We start from the raw sequence: 20,638 nt of genomic DNA, 5'->3' as shown, positions 1-20,638 counted from the left end.
GAAAAATTTAAGGGGGTGTGTATACTTTCCGTCCCCACTGTATATATATATATATATATATATATATATATATATATATATATATATATATATATACACTCAGGATCACTAAAGAGACAACGTCAACTGGGAACTTCTGAAAAAACATCTTTGAGCAATTCTGTAATTTGTCAACTAAAATAATTTGGCTCCTCAATATTTAATTTCATTTTGTTTGGAACCCACACCACATACCTTTTTCAGAGCAAAAGAGGCCGTCTGTCCACCCCGGACCTCTTTTACAGGCATCCTCTTGCGGTGAATGGATTTGACAGTGATGGGTAGGAAAGCACCCAAAGGGTCTGGTCCAAGAAGCAAAGTGTCATTGAGTCGGATCAGCCCTCGTAGCGTGGTCCCAGACACTACTGTTCCTACACCCTGGCCAAAAATAATTGGACTGATGAGAGAGGGGAGACATATAAATATATATAAACGGAGACAGACAGCGTGCTTACAGGTACTGAATAGGTGTCATCTATCTGGAACTCAGCAGGCTCGTGGTCTTTAAATGAGCTTCTGGAGGAGAGCAGGTTCAGGAACATCTTCAGCAGGTCCATGTTCTCCCCTGTGACGTTAGAGATCTGGAAGATGGGACATATTCTGCAAAACAAACTAAAATATGTGAGTCTGGAGAATAATTGGAGCGACAAGTCAGACTCAGCAATAAGCAAAAATGTGTATTGTGGGGCATCACCTCTCAGAACTGAAATTGGATGCCGTGACGATGACATCATCTTTGTTCTGGACTAGGACAGGGATCTTTCTGCAGCCTGGAGACTTTAATATCTTCTGCAGGAGCTTCAAGGTCTCTGAAAAGACAGTGTTCATTAGTATGGCAGTACGTGCAATATTCCATCATTTAGTTTATATTATGCAAATGGCATTATTTGTGGACTCATGGGTCACCTTGAAGAATATTAGCTGGACACATGTCAATCTTAGTAACCACCACAAAGACGGGAACATTGAGAGCTAATGCCAAACCCAGGTGCTCTTTGGTCATGCCAACAATTCCTGCATTACTTCCAATCTGTGCAAGAGAGAGATGGAGTCAATTTAAAGATGTCAACGATCGTTAACCCATTCTGTTGCAAACCCTAGTAAGCTGCCCACTTTGGCCACACTTAAATGTACTCCCAACATGAAGTTTGGTCCAAACCATTCCTTACAAATTATGCCACATTTTAGCTCAAATTTAGGATGGCCAACACAGCTGAGGGAGATTTACTTTTGATTTTAAAGTCAAATAAATTAAAATGCACTATTGACCAGTATTGCTTGTTATAAAATGCTAATGTCAGACTACTAAAAATCAATTGTGGGCAACAGTGAGTCTAGTCATTTCTCATGTGTCTCACTCATACAATTTATGCAATGCAAGTGAGTGACTGTTTTGCTGCCCATGAAGAATGTTTATGAAGTTTCATTTGGTTAGGATGCTGCCATTGAAGGAAACAAAGCTGCCTAAGAAGAAATCAAGGTAGCTCACTGGATTTTGAAACTGAGCTTTTTGCCCCTCCTTACCATCAGCATGCAGAAATCAGGCAGATGGCCGGTCATTCCAAACACAGTTGTCTTGAGGTACTTCTCATGGCCAGCAAGGTCAATAAAGGTAATGACTTTAGAAGACTTCTCACAGATCTTGGTCCAATCCAGGCTGCCTCCGTGACTGTCAGGTTTGTTGACTACCTGGCCTTCTTGATCAAATCCCAGGATGTCGTTGCCCACGCTGCTGGTGCGGCCACTCTCCATTTCATGCTTGTGCCTGAAGAGCTTCTGTCGTGCAAAGCCACGTCCATTATCCAACTCCCCATGAGTCAGCACACCCAGCAGAGTGCTCTTACCGGCGTCCACATTCCCCACTACAGCCACCCTGAGGAAAACACCATCATGACTTTGAGTTAAGCCTGGAATACACTACACGATTTTTGCCCAGAATTTCCGCCGATTTACAGTCTGGAGAAGTTGACGCTAGTTCCTGAAAGTCAGAGCCAGTCTGCAGATTTGAGTTGACAGAGTCCATAGAAAATCGTGTAGTGTTTGATGGTCACAGACACCGATTTTTTAGCATCAGATTATGATTCCATCCAGTCGGAGGAAATCAAACATGTTTAATATTTTCAGCCGATTTTAGAACACGTGTTGGTTTCATTTGTCACGCACCTCCTAGCAACAAGGTGCACGTTTCTGCGTGAGTTTGATGTGATCGGAACATCTTCTTGTAGTGTGTAATCCCCAGTTGTGTAGTGTATGATGGACGGTTTTCCTTTGTGACTATTTACAAAGTCGGTAAGTGTGTGATGCCTAGTGTTTGTAAAATCTGTTCAGATTTTAAAAGTCATGTAGTGTATTCCAGCCTACAATCAATAAGGTAAAAGCTTCTTGGAACTAGGAAAACATTAAAGATGCCCCTTTAATACAATAGAGCATGATTCATATGAATCTTTTGATATGCTACACTAATGTTCAAAAGTTTGGGGTTGGCAAGTTTTTAACTTGTTTTTGAAAGATGTCTTATGCTTACCAATGCGGTGGTTATTTGATCTGTTTATTTGAACTGTAAAATTGTGAAATATTTACAATTTAAAATTAATGTTTCCTATTTGAATATATCTCAAAATGTAATTTATTCCTGTCATGGCAAAGTAGTCATTACTCCAGTCTTCAGTGTTACATGATCCTTCAGAATTCATTTTAATGCTGATTTGCTGCTCAAGAAACATTTCTCATTATCAATGCTGAAAACAGTTGTGCTGCTTAATATTGTGAAAACCGTGATAATTTTTTTTTTTTTTGGATAAATAAATACAATTCCTTGATGAACAGAAAGTCAAAAGAACTATGTTTATTTGAAATGGAAATCTTTAGTAACATTATAAATGTTTTTATGGTCACGTTCTACCAATTTAATGTCTCCTTCCTAAATACAAGTTTTCATTAACTTTTGAAAGGTTGTGTACATTCTTGCTCTTTTTGGATTCACTTTTCTTGCTCTTTTGCATTGTCAACATTCATTGTATGGAAAATAGCAGCCTGGATATTCTCCTAAACATCAAATTTTATGTTCCACAAAAAAAGACCAAGTGTTTATTTTTGGTTAAACTGAACTGTGACTTTAATTGCAGAAAAAGCCCATTTTCTCATCACTCACCTAACCTCCAGGAAGTCAGCTTCTCCCACCCGACGGCGAATAAGGTAATCTCTGACCTGGCCGCCAGCTTCAGTACGCTCTCTCAACAGGATGAGGTCTGCCTCGATCTGCTCACACATGGACCTTACTGTGGCCACAGACGCCTGCATATCACTCTCATTCAAACCATAGTCTCCTCCATCTGAAAGAGTGAAAGAGACAAGCTGGTGGGTACTTATAAAAAAAATTAAAAAATAAACCTAAATTGAGTCTCACTGCTCTCATCTCAGTTTCTCACCTGAACCCACCCCCAAGACATAGATGGTCTCCCCGCAGCCCTCGTCCATCCTCTCACGCAGTTGCCGTAGTAATAAGTCATACTGTTCCCCATTGGGACTGACCAGGGCTAGCTATGATACACAACAGAAAAGAATGCTATTAAACACAGAATGACTGTGGAACAACATTCCTTCCATTTGTTTTGTTAGCTCAGTCTGACTCAACACCAGTGTAAATAAAGTACAAAGTCATCAATGGACTCGGAGTTGCCTGACTTTACTGCATGTTACATCAGTTGTTATGTGGAGTAATGTTACACAAGCCAAAGCGATTAAGCTTCATGCAAAACACCCTTCAGCAAAAACAGTGCTCAGCTCCAGCCATAAAAAAACAGATCCACTCCTCAAGTCTAAAACTGTCTGATGAATGATAAGAAGGCAGCTGCCACAGCAGAAAACATGATCAGTCATCTGCCCTGGTTCCCACATCCATCAAGGTTGAGCACTGGTGACTATGTAGACCTAAACTGCTTTATGAATAGCTGACGTGTCAAGCCGGGTCGTGCGGTGATATGCTATACATCTTCTATTTAAGAAAGGAGAAAGAAAAATTTTTTAATTCTTGTTTAATTATAACGCATGTACTTCTAGTACGTCATAATTGAAAGACTACATGGAATATTTGTACTTCTGTATTACCTATTAGGCATTAGGTATAAGTACTTATTTCTTAGCAATTAGTAACCATGCCTATAATTTTTAATACACACAAACACATACAGACAACTATATTGTATGGTAACACATCACACTAATCTTATGTCGTGTGTCATGATTAGTCAGAAGTGTTCAGACTGAGACATCAGAGTTCGATTACTAGAAAGATTAAAACTTCTTCTAGTGTCAACTGGAATGCACGCTAGTGTCTAAAACAAGGGAAACTGTAATAAATGCTTTGAACTATTTTAATAGTTGCTTGTAACTAAGAAAAAGAACCAGAACTAGATATTAGTAAAACTGAAATAGGTGCCAAAAACAATCAAATTCATACTATTTGGAATAAATGGTGGATATGTGAAATACAGAACCTAAATTTGTCGTTTATAACCTGTAATTATGTAGTAGTTACTTGTATATAATAAGTAGCTTCTAGTGATATTGAAATGAATGCTAGTTACTATTGTATTACTTACTAGTATTTAAAAATAATAATAGAAACATTACAAATTTTTAAGTAACAAAGCGATACTATTATAATTTTTATTTGTATTTTGAGGTAATTTTACTTTTTATATTTTCCATTTTAGTTACATTTTTAGTAATTTTGTTGTATGTTTTTGGTCTTTTATTAGTTTTTAATGTATTTTTTTAGCTTTAGATATTTTAGTACATCGAGTTAAACCAAATGAAAATGAGAAATGATGCCTTGTCAACTATCTGATATTTTATGTCAGTTATCAAAAGTTATCAATTTATAAAATGGACTTCCTCGTTCCCTGATCTATTGATCTCCTCTGTCTCCCTCCTTCTAAAGGGAAATCCCTCTGTGTTTGGCTGATATTGTGTTGTGAGGTTGTCATATCTTCACTAACCGTCCGTATAATGTCCGTATTTCATTCATTGGAATTAATGCAGTGTTGCGGTCTATAATCAGCTTGCTTTACAGATAAAACCCCACATAGATGGATAAATCAGAAAGCCATATTTTAATACTGTACTACGACATGTGCATATGATACAGAGGTTAGGAAATATGTTTAAAATATCGCTGCACATACATAGCCGGGTTAGCTTAGGTTAGGTTTACAGTTTTTTAATTCTTGTTTAATTATAACGCATGTACTTCTAGTACGTCATAATTGAAAGACTACATGGAATATTTGTACTTCTGTATTACCTATTAGGCATTAGGTATAAGTACTTATTTCTTAGCAATTAGTAACCATGCCTATAATTTTTAATACACACAAACACATACAGACAACTATATTGTATGGTAACACATCACACTAATCTTATGTCGTGTGTCATGATTAGTCAGAAGTGTTCAGACTGAGACATCAGAGTTCGATTACTAGAAAGATTAAAACTTCTTCTAGTGTCAACTGGAATGCACGCTAGTGTCTAAAACAAGGGAAACTGTAATAAATGCTTTGAACTATTTTAATAGTTGCTTGTAACTAAGAAAAAGAACCAGAACTAGATATTAGTAAAACTGAAATAGGTGCCAAAAACAATCAAATTCATACTATTTGGAATAAATGGTGGATATGTGAAATACAGAACCTAAATTTGTCGTTTATAACCTGTAATTATGTAGTAGTTACTTGTATATAATAAGTAGCTTCTAGTGATATTGAAATGAATGCTAGTTACTATTGTATTACTTACTAGTATTTAAAAAAAATAATAGAAACATTACAAATTTTTAAGTAACAAAGCGATACTATTATAATTTTTATTTTGAGGTAATTTTACTTTTTATATTTTCCATTTTAGTTACATTTTTAGTAATTTTGTTGTATGTTTTTGGTCTTTTATTAGTTTTTAATGTATTTTTTTAGCTTTAGATATTTTAGTACATCGAGTTAAACCAAATGAAAATGAGAAATGATGCCTTGTCAACTATCTGATATTTTATGTCAGTTATCAAAAGTTATCAATTTATAAAATGGACTTCCTCGTTCCCTGATCTATTGATCTCCTCTGTCTCCCTCCTTCTAAAGGGAAATCCCTCTGTGTTTGGCTGATATTGTGTTGTGAGGTTGTCATATCTTCACTAACCGTCCGTATAATGTCCGTATTTCATTCATTGGAATTAATGCAGTGTTGCGGTCTATAATCAGCTTGCTTTACAGATAAAACCCCACATAGATGGATAAATCAGAAAGCCATATTTTAATACTGTACTACGACATGTGCATATGATACAGAGGTTAGGAAATATGTTTAAAATATCGCTGCACATACATAGCCGGGTTAGCTTAGGTTAGGTTTACAGTTGTAAACACTCAGTGGTAAGCTCGTAAAACAGTGAAAATCTCAAACAGTAATGAAAATCAGATAACGTCAGTTCAAAATTCCACCGTGTAGTCATGTTACTAATAATATAATTTTTATAAACGCATTAATTTACTACAACTAGGCTAACTCTGTTTGAGGCCTACCTTGCTGGAGAAGTCTATGCCGAGATCCACGGTCTCGCCGTTGAACATCTCCCCGTCCTCGAAGTACTCCGCCCCGTCATCATCGCTGCATCCCCGGGCTGGAGCAAACATGCTAGCGGGGACTACAGACTCTGGTAACCCTATGGCTCCGGGATTAAAACCCGGATCAGTCGTCGTTGCCGATGCCATCTCTAGGGCAGCAGTTTTAAAATCAAACTAAAACAACTTTAAAACGATGCGGATTTGGGGGGCACAACTGTAAGCTGATACAGCACAAACACATTCAGACTGCACCGCCGCTCCCCACTAGGCTAACGTTACCCTCCTGCGTCGAGAAGAGATAAACAAGTATCGCTACATATGACCGGTTTCACAACAACATGATAAACTGCTAATGAAGTACACTAAAATCTGACAATCCCTTACTAGTTAAGTGTAAGTGTTTAAGTTTACAATTGTTAAAAAAAATGAGTCGTGTGTTTTTCTTCTCCTTATGAATTATTCATGAGCCGTCCTGGCCAATTATTTTGTCCAGAACCCAAATCACGTGTGTTATCATCCAATGAAAGTTCACGGGAGGTGCATGTCTTTACTAATCAAATATAATTACATTACAAATGATGCAATATGAAGTTGTAAAGTTGTAAGGTTCGTTTTTGACAGAACAAAATAATAATTGTAAAAATAAGAGTCAGACTCGGTGCAGCACGCGCGAAAAGAACAAACGACATTTAGTTGGCCGTCTACTCTGAAACCGTGCTACAACAAAACGTGTAACGAGAATATTATACCTAATATTAGACATCGAGTCACCAGATTATCTTGCTTGTGTAATCTAATTGAACTAAATTACTAATCAGCCAGAGAAATTCACTCAAATATAATGTCCACTACAGAGGCAAAAACTCCATAGCTGGGCCTCAGGAGGATATAATCATTTTATAACATCAGCAAGAATCTGAATGATGCTAAATTTGTAGAAACGAAAGCCGGGTAACTAGATGTTATTTCACCCCTTTCAGATGGTATTTAATTCTAATTTGTTCATCTGATATAATTAGGCCTAATATGATGTATGTAAGTATTGTATTGTATAAGCAGTGTTGGGGAAAGTTACTTTTAAAAGTAATGCATTACAATATTGCGTTACTCCTTAAAAAAGTAACTAATTACGGTACTTTGTTACTTTTTATGGAAAGTAATGCATTACGTTACTTTTGCGTTACTTTTTAAATCTGGACAGGGCTTGCTTGTTTGTTTTTAAAATAAAAAAGTTCTATTTTTGCCAAATATAAAAGCCTTTTCACACCAAAAGTGAAATGAATAAGCCTCAGGCTGAAGGGAAAGTACATTTACGTCCGTACAGTAGAATGCAGAAGAAGAAATTTCAACACACTTCAGCAATAAAAAAAGACACACAAATGTTTGTCTAGAGTAATTTTTGCTTATTAGTATGGTTGAACTGTATCATCGAATACACTGGTTAATAGAATGGGATTAAATACATAAAGGATATTTGTGTTGTTTAACATTTAATTATTGCAGGTTTGCGTCATATTCTGAGTTGCATTATTTTTATTAATTTTGAGGAATACTGAATCTGTGTTTCTTTTGTGAGTGAGATGAATTAATGCATATTCATATTTGTTTTAGAACTACAGTAACATCTGATTTCTCTCAACATGGGGACAGGAGAGCTGTCAGTCAATAAATAGGGGGGAAAAAGTAACTTGCGTTACTTATTTAAAAAAGTAACTCAGATATTCTCTTGTAAATTAAAAAGTAATGCGTTACTTTACTAGTTACTTGAAAACGTAATCTGATTACGTAACTCGCATTACTTGTAATGAGTTACCCCCAACACTGTGTATAAGTATTGTATTTGTGCTAAAATACTGGCAAGATCATTAAAATCACTTTAGCTGACAGCATTTAAGGTTTCTGGAACTATAAAGGCAACATGTTAAATGATTAGATCTTGGCTGCATTTGGGCAGAAATGTGACACAAGTCAATGGAACAAAAGCAAAAATGTACAAATTTATTGAGCCTGAATTTAAAGTCAAGAAGTAGTAGCAATTGGACTGTAATCCAGAGGGTTCAGCTGAACTCCTTTAAGCTAAAATATTTACTTGAAGTACCCCCTAAGTACCCACTTAGTAGTAAGTGTTAGTCTTAGGAAGTGTTTTTTTAATTGTTTTTATTTAAATAAATAATTTTTAAATTTTACTTTTACTGTAATTATGCTTTTCATAAACTCACCAACCCCCATAGTGGTGGTTCTCACAAAAAAAAAGCAAGCGACCAAGCAGAACAATGGCCAGAACAATGTCCGCCATGTCTGACACAAATAGTAAAAAGTGCTCTGTCAGCGTGGTTATTAGCCATTACAGTGCAACTTTTTGATGGAGCCCCAAACTTATCATTTAGCCAAGTCTTTTCCCTACGAGCCAAGCAAGAAATGTTTGTTAGATAGTTCTTAAACTGGCTACATTTGAAAAGAATTTGATTAATTTCAGAAGTCAGTAGCTCTCAGAATCAATGTAATTTCAGATATAGATCACTAAATTGTGTGGTTCCAAGTCTTGGACAGTTTGTTTATTTTACATGTCTTAAAAGACAAGCATGCCAAAGCTACATAAAATGTACAGATAAGGAGATTGGATCATTAGGATCCTTCAACTGTGCTGCATTTCAGTCATTTGACCAGCAGATAGCGGAAAAGGAGTAAAAGTTGTCTAATTTGATGATGAAAACAATCTTCACTGGTAGATCTGCACGTTTCTGTGCAGCTCTACACGTACGATACATGTATCCCAGGCCAGCTGTGCATCCATGCACCACTTCCATATTATTTTAAGGGAAAAGTCATTAGGAATAGTTTTGAAAACGTTAAAAACATTTTAAACTATTTTAAAAGATTAGAATTATTCTAAAAGTGTAACACAAGCACGTGCTATTCCTAATGTAAAAAGTAAATGTGAAGAAAACGTTTTCTTATTAAAGTCATTAACATAATACAGTTGCCTGCAAGATTGTTTGTACAGTAGCCTACTGATGGTGACATTCAGAGGAGGGTCATTTTCTCTCGTGTATGTCATTGGGCAATATGGGCATATGTTTATGCACTGCCCCACTCGCATGATGACAATCCAGACCACAACAAACTGCCGGTAAGGATGCGATCTCTCGTCCTTTGGATCTCATTTGCACTCCAGTGCTTCGTTCTGCAAAGCGCATCAGAGTATTCTTCAAAATCCGAGCTGGAATACGAATTCGGTGACTATCGTGGCAAGTTCTGCATCGACGATCAAGGTTTTGTTTATAGCATCGGAGAGGTTTATTATCCGAGCTCTACAGCGTGTCCCTGCACCTGCACAGAGGATGGGCCCGTGTGTGTCAGACCCAAGTGCCCGCGTATACACCCGAAATGCTCGCGCATCACATACAAGTCCTGCTGTCCCGTGTGTGAAGCGGTCAGCAAAGTTTGCGTGTACGGGGGCAAAACGTACAGAATGCTGGAAGAATTTAGGGTGAGTCTGCGGAAGTTCTTTGGCTAGAAAATCATATATTTTGGTCTGGATGGATATTGTAGTGATGATAATAATGTTTCGTTTTGATTTGTTTTTCACTAACGTTCTAAGGTTTATTACAACACTGCAGAGATTCTTATACGTAATGATGACATTTTGCATTGTTTTGTTTTATCACAACACTGCTCACTTTTCAGGAAATTAAAGTTTTCAAATTTGGGACATCATAAAAATTGCATGATAATTTTCTAATATCGGTGTTTTGTTTAACTCTAGTCAATGAACTAATGTTTGTGGGATAAAAAAAACGTACATTTATCAGAAACTTTTACAATACATATTCTAGAGTATGGAACAAAACAGGCTACACTCTCAGACACTGGTGCAATACTCAAATTTAAAAAAATCTAAAAGGTACATATTATTTACCCCTAAATTAGTACTAAATTAGTAACATATTAGTACTTTAAAAGTACATATTAGTACCTTTTGAAAGGATACTGCCCCAGTGATAGTTTTGAAGCTTTTTCTCTGTACACAACTGAGAAAATATTTATGTATGAAGAAATTATTTTAGATTAATCCATTCAGAGTAGTTAATTTGGATGCAATTGCCTGTTACCGTTATCTGACAGTATGGGGGTTTTCCCTGGCCTATCAATCAAAAATATGTCAATAATAAATGGTATAATCCAGAGTGATTCTTTGTTCCTGTTTTAAGCAGTTGTCACCCTGTGAGCGTTGCCGGTGTGAAGTCAACAGAGAAGTTTACTGCACCATATCCGGCTGCCCTGCATTACATTGTGTGAATCCTGTATACGAACCCAACCATTGCTGTCCTGTGTGCAAAAGTGGTGAGAGTTTTTACATGCAATACCTCACGTGCATGTCTGTCCCGTTCAGTGTCATTACCACTGTAACGTATTTTTATCAAACACTTGCATCTGCATCACATGCATCTGTCAAGACCTATTTGTGTTTTGAGAGGCATGCATGTAAGGTTGTGTTTTGAAGATCAATGCATGATGTGGACCTCTTGTTTTTGATGGATTTTTTTCTTGATTACTGCATGGTTCATGGTGATGTCATGGAAAAAGAATGATGCAATGGAATTGTTCGATGGATTGCTTACTACCATGCCGTCTATAAATAGGAACTAGTTCACGGCATGCTGGCATGGCGCAGGCACTATGGGGCAATGGGCCATCCCTGACAACAGAAGGCTTGAGGTGGACAGATTGTGTGTGATAGTTTGTGTATGTAATGTTTATATCGAATCTGGTCATTAATGTGTACAGATTTAAAAACAAAATATACTGTATATATATGAAATACGTAATGCATTTGTGTGCATATATGAGTGGCAATTTCTATTTGAGATCTATCATTCAATAGACAACAGTGAGTAAAGGCTTAATTCACCCAAAATTAAAATTCTGTCATAATTTACTCACCGTCATGTTGTTCCACACCTGCCTGACTTTATTTATTGTGGAGAACACAAAAGAAGATATTTGGAAAATTATTTTTGAAAAGCAATGTTGCTTTGGACCCCACTGACTTTTAATACACGAACAAAAACTTATTTTGTGTTCCACAGAACATAGAAATTCATACAGGTTTGGTATAACATTAGGGTGAGTAAATGATGACAGAATTTTCTGTTCGAGAAGCTATAATTTTAACCAAATACTGAGCTTCATGCTCTTGTCTCTTTTTCATAGGGCCAAACTGCTTTGCTGGAAATCGCGTGATCTCAGCTGGAGAACGTGTTGAGATTAATGAGCGGATGGTGTGTTTCTGCACCTACCAGGATGGAACGTGGCAGACGCACCCTCACGCTACCTGTGAGGAGCACCAAGGAGAAGACAATGAAGCCACTGACTCCGACAACACATCCAAACAGATGGAGGAGCAAGAGAAAGAGAAAGAGAGAGTGTTCTCGCCCAGGCTGGATGCCATCCCATGAAGGGAAGTGTGCCTGGCACCAGCTCTCCTGACAGGCAGGAGGGGATGCAGAGCACCATGCAGGTGTCTGTGCCCAGGGTAAACACAAGCTGTGCTGGGATAACTGCCAATGCTAACCTCTTTAGCCAACCTCACCACCCCCTCCCATCCTGACCCAGATCGGCAACCCGCCGACAAGCAACATGCACTAATGAAATCTTCCACTATTATACATGGTACACTTGTTGTTCAGAAATTTGGTTCAGTAAGATTTAAAATAAATACTTTTATGCAGCAAGGTCGCATTAAATTGATCAAAAGTGTCATTAAAGACATTTACTATGTTACAAAAAAATTCAAATAAATGCTGTCCTTTTTAACTTTTTATTCATCAAGGAATCTTGAAAATGTATCAGGTGTTGTTGAGAACCAAATCAGCACATTAGAATGATTTCCAAAGTGACACTGAAGACTGGAGTAATGGCTGCTGAAAATATAGCTTTGCCATCACAGGAATAAACTACTTTTTCAAATATGTTAAAATATAACGCAGTTGTTTTAAACTGCAATAATATTTCACAATATTACTGCATTTGTGATCAAATAAATTCAGCCTTGGTGAGCATAAGAGACTTTTAAAAAATCTTACTGACCCCAAACTTTTGAATGGTAGTGTAAATGTGTGTATATTGTATACTGTATATCATGTTGTCTACTTCTTACTAGATGCAGTTATGCAGCGTCATATTTAAATATGGAGTATTGTATTTAAACAAAATGATTCCCATTTTTCCATCTCATTCTTGCATGTTGTGTTAATGGGCACATTACATACTTTGGAAGTCTTGGATATTGTTTGACGTTTAAATGATTTATTCCATGTCCAATATTACGTGTTAATTAACAACTTCAATGTTCATTCCAACAAATACATTTACACAATGTCATATTGTATTAGATATCACCAGTAAAATATTGTTCTCCATAATGCTGATTACATATTTGCTTGTTTAGCTGGGAAGGGGAGCATGCAATAAGAAACACAAATTTTCAAAGGGCTGGTCAAATGGAAACATAATTCAAGTATTAAAATCATCTCAGGTTTGAGTATTTTCTCCTTGTCTCATTATTTAAACAACTGTTTCTTTGCATATGTGATGTTTTGTTGATTTTAACCATTAATGTAAGTGACTTGAGGCTTTGCAGTGTTATTGGCAAAACGGATGTTTGCTTATCTAGACAGCTTGTCAGTATGATTGTATTTGTAGTTGCTTTTTAAAGTCTTCATTTCTTGTAGCCAGAGTCAATCAATTATAAATGAATGAAGTCACTTACTGGCTAGCTAAGCAAATAGAAAATGTGGCCGGTATCTTTTGGCTGTTTTATCATACCGTTATAAAAGCTTAATGCATTTATCCTCCTGTTCAGGACGTGGTGGGTCATCGGGAGCCAAGTTCCGTATGTGTATTCACATTTTATAAGCGATTTAATGCAAACTTCAGTTAAGGTTTTACAGACTTTGAGCATATGAAAAGTTTGATTCTTTGACTAAAGTACATGTGGAAAATACATTTGCGTGAGAAATATTGTCTGAGTATTTACATTTGACAAATGAGTATATGAAAGCTAAATTTATTCAGTAATGCATCGACTTTAAGAGTATTCATGAAATGTTAGTTCTTAACAGATAATTACCATGATAGTAATATTTTGTCTTAATCCTCTGGTATTGTTCATTTGGGGATCACACTTGTTTGGTCAAAAGTGACTGAACACCTGAAATGTAACTTTTTTTTCTTTTCTTTTTTTAATATCACTAATATATTTTTGTTCAATATTTTGTATTTTGAGAGAATTTCATGGTACTATTATTTATGCAATCATTATGAAAAAAAAATTCATTTTATATTGTTTTTCAATTATGGCTGTCTTTCATGTTAAAAAAAAGAGACTTAAAAAAATCTATTTTTGAAGGCAGATTAGTGCCATCTGGTGGGAGTAAAAAAAGAAAAACATTGCAATTCCATGGTTTAGCCACTAGATTTCTATATAGCTATATAAAAAGGCTTATACATTCTCTAGTTGTATTTAGACATACTTAATTTTAAGTTGTGGATTTGGATATATATTTAGACATTCTCAAAGACAACTTTTTGTAAAGGTTTAGATTTTTTGTTGTTTGAAATGTTGGTTTGAAATGTCAGTTACTGCATCAATATTACTACAGTCAAACTTGAACAGAGAAAGACATTTTATTACACATAACATCAAAATATAACAAAAATGTCAACCTCTTATTTGAGTCTTCTGGCTCAATTTTGCCATATTGTTACAGCCACACCAGTTGATTTTTGTGCGTGTATAAGTGTTTTGTTTGTGAGTGTGTCCGTTTTGTATGTTTGATGTTTTGGAATGAAACCCCTTTCTTGGTGTCTGTGTTTTTACTGCATTGTGGCTGAGTTATTGATTTTATTTCACGCATTTCCCATAAAGACAGAACAATTCCGATGAAGTAGCGACTTTAAAAAAAATGCTAAACTTTTTTTTGTTCGGTCTAAAATGACCGAATTCAACACCAGTAAGAACTTTTAAGTTAAAATTGAAATAATAAACTTTTAAACCTCATACACTAGATGATTATATTGATAAATTCAGAAAATACAAAATTGTTAAACTGTTTTTGAGATGTTGATAAATAAAATCAGAGCTGTACGTCTATATGACGGTAATTTAATCTTTTTAAAGTAGATTAATTGTATTTTGGTCTTTTTTTATGTTTTGGGAATGTTACAAATAGCGTAAGATGTGTGGTTATGGAGAACAGTTTGTTATGGATAATATGGAGGCGTGAGCTAGCAAGTTAGCTGTCCTCATATTCAGTTGCTGAATTTCTGTCTTTTGAGGTAAATAACATTACCAGTTCTCCCCATAAAAGTAAATTGGGTGACTTTTCACGTAACAGTAAGAGCAGGTATGGAGAAATCTGATAAAATAAATTTCAGTTCTCTTGAAAAAGAGCTGGAAGCGGACAGGAAATATCAGAAGGAAAATGATGGAAGTTTCGTGCTTTAAACCAAAATGTCGCCAGCTATGAAGAATTCAGGTACGTTTTTAATGTATTGTACTGTATAATTTACATTTAAATAATATATAACTAAAACAAATCACACACAATAAATCAAGAGTTCAGATGTGAAAGCCTCTAAATGCCGTCTGAAATTTTCTGCTAAAAGTAGCATTTTTATCAGGCTCCTATGTTTAGGTTCAGTCATTTTACTTTAATGGCAATGTATAGGTCATTTTCTAAGCCATTAAAATGAAATAACTGAACATAAATATAGGAGCCTGATATAAATGTTCATTTTAGATGAAAATTTCAGACGGCACTCAGGCTTTTGTATCTGAACTCTTCAATTGTTACTTGAAATAAACGTTAACTGAAATAAATTGGCAAGGCAACAGTTCTCAAAATTGGCAAGTTTAACTTAGGCCTAATACAAAAAAAAAGGAAAATAACTGAAATAAACATTAATTTAAAAAAAATACTATAACCTAATTGATAATAAAAACAGAAATTGTAAAAACATTCAAAATATTTCTAAAAACTATTTTTGTATCTCAGTGATACTAAAATAACACTGGTGTGTTTTGTAACTGCTTTATGTTATGATTTCAGGGATATAGTACTTGCATCTCACTTACAGCCCCTTGACAGAAAGGACATCTCTGGTGCACATCGAAAGCAGCCATGGAATCCAGTTCCTTTTAGCACAAAGCACAAAAGTGCTTCATCTGAGAAGGTCCAGGAGAGACATTTTATGAAGCAAATGACCTATATGTTGTCCCAATGCTAGATCTCACAATATATAATCTCACTTGAGAATGAAGTGTATAACTAACTAAATTCTGAATTTACTTTTAGCCACAGTTATCTGAGATCCAGCCAAGAAGTGCATCAGAGTTCATCCGTGACTGGTGCAGGTTTGCAGAAAGCTCATTAAGTACAGTCTCCTTGTGAGTCTGGGAGGCAAGGCTCTGCAGGAAATCTTCAGAACTGAGGTTGGCCTTGGTCTTCTAGGCGAGTTCCTTCTGATTCTGTCACAGTGTCTTAAGTCAGGAGATGAGGAAATAGTGATTGGAGTGCTGGACGGCCTTTCCAGAACTGGCCGTTTTGGCCTGAACCTGTCTCTTCTTAGTCAGGCGGAACAAAAAGCCTGTGAGGAGCTTTTCCACAAGCTACAAGTTGCAGTAGGTGATTTTTCTGACACTTCAATGGTTTGTGAGGCCAGTATGACACATGTGGAGGATGATGAGACTGACATTACAGCACAACTGAAAGCGTTATTGGGAAAATATGGCATCCAAAAATAGTTCATATTGAAATTCAATTGTTTTTTTCCTTTGTATCTTAAACAGTTATATATATATAATATATATAATTTTTTCATATTTTATGCTGGCAGAAATATGCTAAGAGAAGTGCTGGCAAATTTTTTAGGGCCATCTGCCCATTGTTACTTTCAGCCTATGAGGCTCCAGAAGATAAGGAGGACATCTTTGCCAGCATTGCCTGACCTGCATTTCTTGTCTTTGACTGCTGCCTTCCTGGCTGATATAACCATTGAACTTCCTTGTCACTGTAAACCAGAGGAGACTCTTTCAGTAGTATGGTACTATCAAAAGCAAATTGGCTCCATGAACATGAATGAGGCACTAAGGTGGTGGAATCATCTAAAGTTGGGAGAGGGTCGGATCTACGCAGTCGCTTTTTCATCCGTTTATTTAGTCTTCTCACCTCTCAGGGTGCAAAAAGTTGACTCCGGGCACTATATTTGTGGCACGGCCTCTGGTGAATTCTTCTATGGCTACGATGTTGATGTCCAGGAGGTCTGTCAAGTTTTATTTCCCTGGAACATCAAACAGAAGACTCAAGTACAAGAAGCAGAGCCCATCGGCATAAAAACTGAAAAGTTTCAGGTGTTCACCAGCTACGGGCCATGGTCTAAATGTGACCGCTGTGACGTCCAAGGGGAGCAGATGCATAGAGGACTTTGTTACGTCAAAAGCATTTACCTCCATGTACATTATCCGCATAAATCAGACACAGTGGCTCCCTGTGGTTCCTCAGCTATTCCCCAACAGTTTGACGAGCTGACAAGCTCTTGAAGTTCCTTCAGTTTGATGATCGATCTTCTTCAGGTGTCACCATCCACTTCCACAATCACCCCACAGACTCTGATCTTGTCTTGACCTGTCCTGGCGCCAAACCGCAGTAAAAGGCTTAGTGTCGCTTTACCAGTCTCAGTTTATGGAGGGTCTGAATAAGACGTCTCGTGTCTTCATTGACACTGGTCACAAGCTACACTTCAGACCTGTGCGGCTGGAAGACAAAGGCTCCTATTTCTGCTGGCTCCAAGGAGAGCTGGCTGCAGAGATCAGATTGGGGGTGTATCTGCGCTTGGGGCGTTTGCGACTTTGCGTCAAATCTCGGACCCAGAGTCTGTCTATGCGCTGCAAGTTATACTTGCTTGCTACGCTGGCATTTCTACTATGTTTCTCCTCACTGTGTTAGTCATTTATTTGGCAGATAAGCAAGGAAGAAGCATCTGCAGATATTCACAGAACTTGAATTTGTTTAGTTATACTGAATATACTAGAATTAGTTATACTGATGCACATTTACTGTGAAGTGCAAGGTGAAATCGAATAAATATGCTGCTTAATAAATTTTCTGAATTTAAATATTTTTTAATCTTTAAAACATGTTTTTGTTCTTTAACAGACAGAGTGACAATGGTAATAAATCACTGTATTTTTCTTTTATCGTGAAAACATTTAAATAATCATCATGAAATACAGAAATGTAGAAGAAAAAAGAGAAACATTACATATTGTGCAGTGAGGGTCCAAAAGTCATTTTACGTTACGTTTTCTAATTGAATATGTTATGACAGACCGTTCAAGATCAGCTCCGGAATATATATATACATACAGTGCACAGCATAAATGAGTACACCCCCTCTAAAACTTAACAAATTCAGCAATTACTCTTTACTTAGAAGACATGTTAGGGTTCTTTGGCGATGTAATGTTCCAACAAATCTGCTTGATCAATTACCAAAGAAGAATGCCAAAATTATTCAGCAAAATAAGATTTTCTTATCAAAGTGATACAATTTTGTGTTGCAAAAATGAGTACACCCTCCTGAAAGTTACTAAAAAAAAATAATAATTAAGTGTATAGGTTTAAGGCTATTTTTGATCACCAGGTAAGTATATTGAACCAAAACTTTTAAAGACAAGTAATTTCCTGACAATTAAAAATGTTATTATAGCCCACTGAATCATTCTCAGACTTAACCCATTTGTGCCCAAATTTTTCTGAATGGTTTCATGCATACAGTCATGTTAATAGTGTCCTATGTGAACATGTTCTGCATTTATTTTCCCCAGGTTTTAGTTTTTTTTCTTGAAAATAGTATTTGAATGTGCGGCAACTATAGTTGCCGGTGAGCAAATATGTTGTATGCACCACTTCAATGTCAAATTTGAATAGGAGGAGAGCTTTTGGCATCTAACTCAAAATAACTGCTTTCAACAGATCAATCTTTATTCAAAAACAAATTTATCATGCATAAAAGTCGAAGAACATTTGATGCAAACCCCAAAAAAGTTTCATTTAGCTTATAATCTCTTGAATATGAAAACAAAACAAATCCATTTGTCTTAAAGTGGTGGAGCATAGTGCAGAACAAAATGCAGCCAATAAGTTGCCCCAACGGGGAATTGTATATCAAAAAGTTAATTGAAAATAAATAAATAAAAATAAATAGAATGAAGAAAATATATCTATATATTAATCTATATAATAAAAAAGGTATACCTGAAAGAAAATTACGCATTTAACTGTTTGGTTACCAACATTCTGCAAAATATCTTCTTTTGTGCTCAACAGAAGAAAGAATCTCATAGGTTTGCAACCTGAAGATGACACAATTTCCATTTTTTGGTAAACTTTCCCTTACGTAAGCAGTTTTAGTATAAGTAGCCTAGAAGGAGTACTGCAGTGAAGGTACAAGTAGTTTCATAAATTTACATAAACATATGTAATGTAATGTAAATATGTAAAATATCACATATTTTATGAATTGGCACATATTGATTAGGTCAAATGGATTAACCCTGACAAAAGTCCTTGATATGCATGAAATTAATTATATTCTTTTTAAAATATATGATCATTTAAATAATTGTAGGCTACACCCATGATTGTTTGTTTATTTATTTACTTAATATTGAACATGCAGCTATTTTCATTCTTAGAGGTGTGTTAGTTAAATGAAAATAAATAAATAAAAATAAATAGAATGAAGAAAATATTACATCTGTATAATAAAAAAGGTATACCTGAAAGAAAATTACGCATTTTTTTTAGGCCCATAGTATTCAATGGCTGACTGTAGTAGGTGATTTCATATAATAATGTAAATGTAAACTCATTACTTGTCTGAATATTAACATTATAATAGAATCATAAGCTACTAGTCATAAAGAATGAAACACATCCAAACTGGATAAAGGCACCTCAATATTTTGCCCCTTACAATACATAATGTCATAAAAGGGAGAAAAAGATCATCTACAGCAATTAATCCCATGCGTTAGCTCTTTATCTTTCCATTCTTCCTTTTGTGTGACTGACGGAAGTTTGTAAACTGCTGCTGTCACTTGAAAACGGGAAATTCCCACCCACCCATTACTAATCTAGAAAAATACTTACAAAAGGAAAATGACAACTATAAACTGCGGCAACTATAGTTGCCAGTGGGCTTAAATGGGTTGGCAGAAGTGGAACCACTTGGGAGAGAACTGCCAGGTGACTTATTTCTTAGCATAAAAGAGGACAATGGTACAAGAGGAATACCAAATTATTGTTTTAAGTGTGAAAATATAGCAGAAGTAGCACCGACATTCAAAAACAATGGACTTGTGATAAGGCTCCTGAAATACTCAGGTCTTCACTTTAAAAGTTTTCATTTAGTGATGAGTGAATTTTTGCTAGAAAAAGAGGAGGAGAAATAACATGCAAGTGTCTCAGAGCCGGCAAAAGATGAAAAGAGTGTGCATTCATGTGCATTCGGGGCATTTTGTGCACATAGCCTATAAGTCCAAAAATTAACATCATGTTGTATAAATAACGAAGCTTATTCTATATGAGATAAATTAGTTAAATCCCATTGATTAAAAACCTGCAATCAAATGCTTCATTCTACTGGTCAAAACAGAAATGCAGAACATTAATAACTATCATATACATAATGTTATAATGAGAGCACGATTGTAAAAAGTGTTGTGAATTCTTAGGGTTTCGCTGACGTTTAATGTTAACTACCTTTTAATCAAAACATTAGTTTTGTATCTGCGAGGCGTCTATTACACATTTACCCTGTGCTTCAGTATTCATGGCTGTCGAATGTCTGACTTGACTCTTGGTGATGTATTTTGTAAATACAACTTAACCACTGATTTGTAGTCGTGTCCTCTT

The 20,638-nt window shown here is 35.9% G+C and overlaps 2 protein-coding genes and 2 pseudogenes across 4 annotated transcripts in view; 3 read left to right on the top strand and 1 right to left on the bottom strand.

The window, feature by feature from the left end:
- Positions 1-7,101, bottom strand: part of LOC107554141 (GTP-binding protein 1-like) — an 11,821-nt gene extending 4,720 nt beyond the window's left edge. For all 3 annotated transcript variants that reach the window (XM_016236557.1, XM_016236558.1, XM_016236560.1), the window contains exons 1-8: positions 6,615-7,101; positions 3,468-3,579; positions 3,191-3,371; positions 1,564-1,912; positions 946-1,069; positions 734-848; positions 495-639; positions 235-417 (exon numbers count right to left, since the gene is read on the bottom strand). In XM_016236557.1, coding sequence (XP_016092043.1) covers positions 235-417; positions 495-639; positions 734-848; positions 946-1,069; positions 1,564-1,912; positions 3,191-3,371; positions 3,468-3,579; positions 6,615-6,803 — 1,398 coding nt within the window. In that variant the 5' untranslated portion in view covers positions 6,804-7,101. The remainder of the gene's footprint in view (positions 1-234; positions 418-494; positions 640-733; positions 849-945; positions 1,070-1,563; positions 1,913-3,190; positions 3,372-3,467; positions 3,580-6,614) is intronic.
- A 2,658-nt stretch (positions 7,102-9,759) lies between these two features.
- LOC107554098 (brorin-like) lies at positions 9,760-12,383 on the top strand. Its single transcript, XM_016236482.1, has 3 exons — positions 9,760-10,146; positions 10,871-11,000; positions 11,871-12,383. Exons 1-3 carry the CDS (start codon positions 9,793-9,795, stop codon positions 12,113-12,115), a joined length of 729 nt encoding a protein of 242 aa, XP_016091968.1. The 5' UTR covers positions 9,760-9,792; the 3' UTR covers positions 12,116-12,383.
- Positions 12,384-15,066: 2,683 nt separating this feature from the next.
- Positions 15,067-16,464, top strand: LOC107554097 (coiled-coil domain-containing protein 103-like; annotated as a pseudogene).
- Positions 16,465-17,401: 937 nt separating this feature from the next.
- Positions 17,402-20,638, top strand: part of LOC107554083 (coiled-coil domain-containing protein 103-like) — a 5,681-nt pseudogene continuing 2,444 nt past the window's right edge.

This window comes from Sinocyclocheilus grahami, unplaced genomic scaffold (assembly GCF_001515645.1).
Source record: "Sinocyclocheilus grahami isolate Dianchi unplaced genomic scaffold, SAMN03320097.WGS_v1.1 scaffold491.1, whole genome shotgun sequence".
NCBI lineage: Eukaryota > Metazoa > Chordata > Actinopteri > Cypriniformes > Cyprinidae > Sinocyclocheilus > Sinocyclocheilus grahami.
Note: the sequence above shows the minus strand (reverse complement) of the source record. Positions and strands in the feature narration are given on the sequence as shown.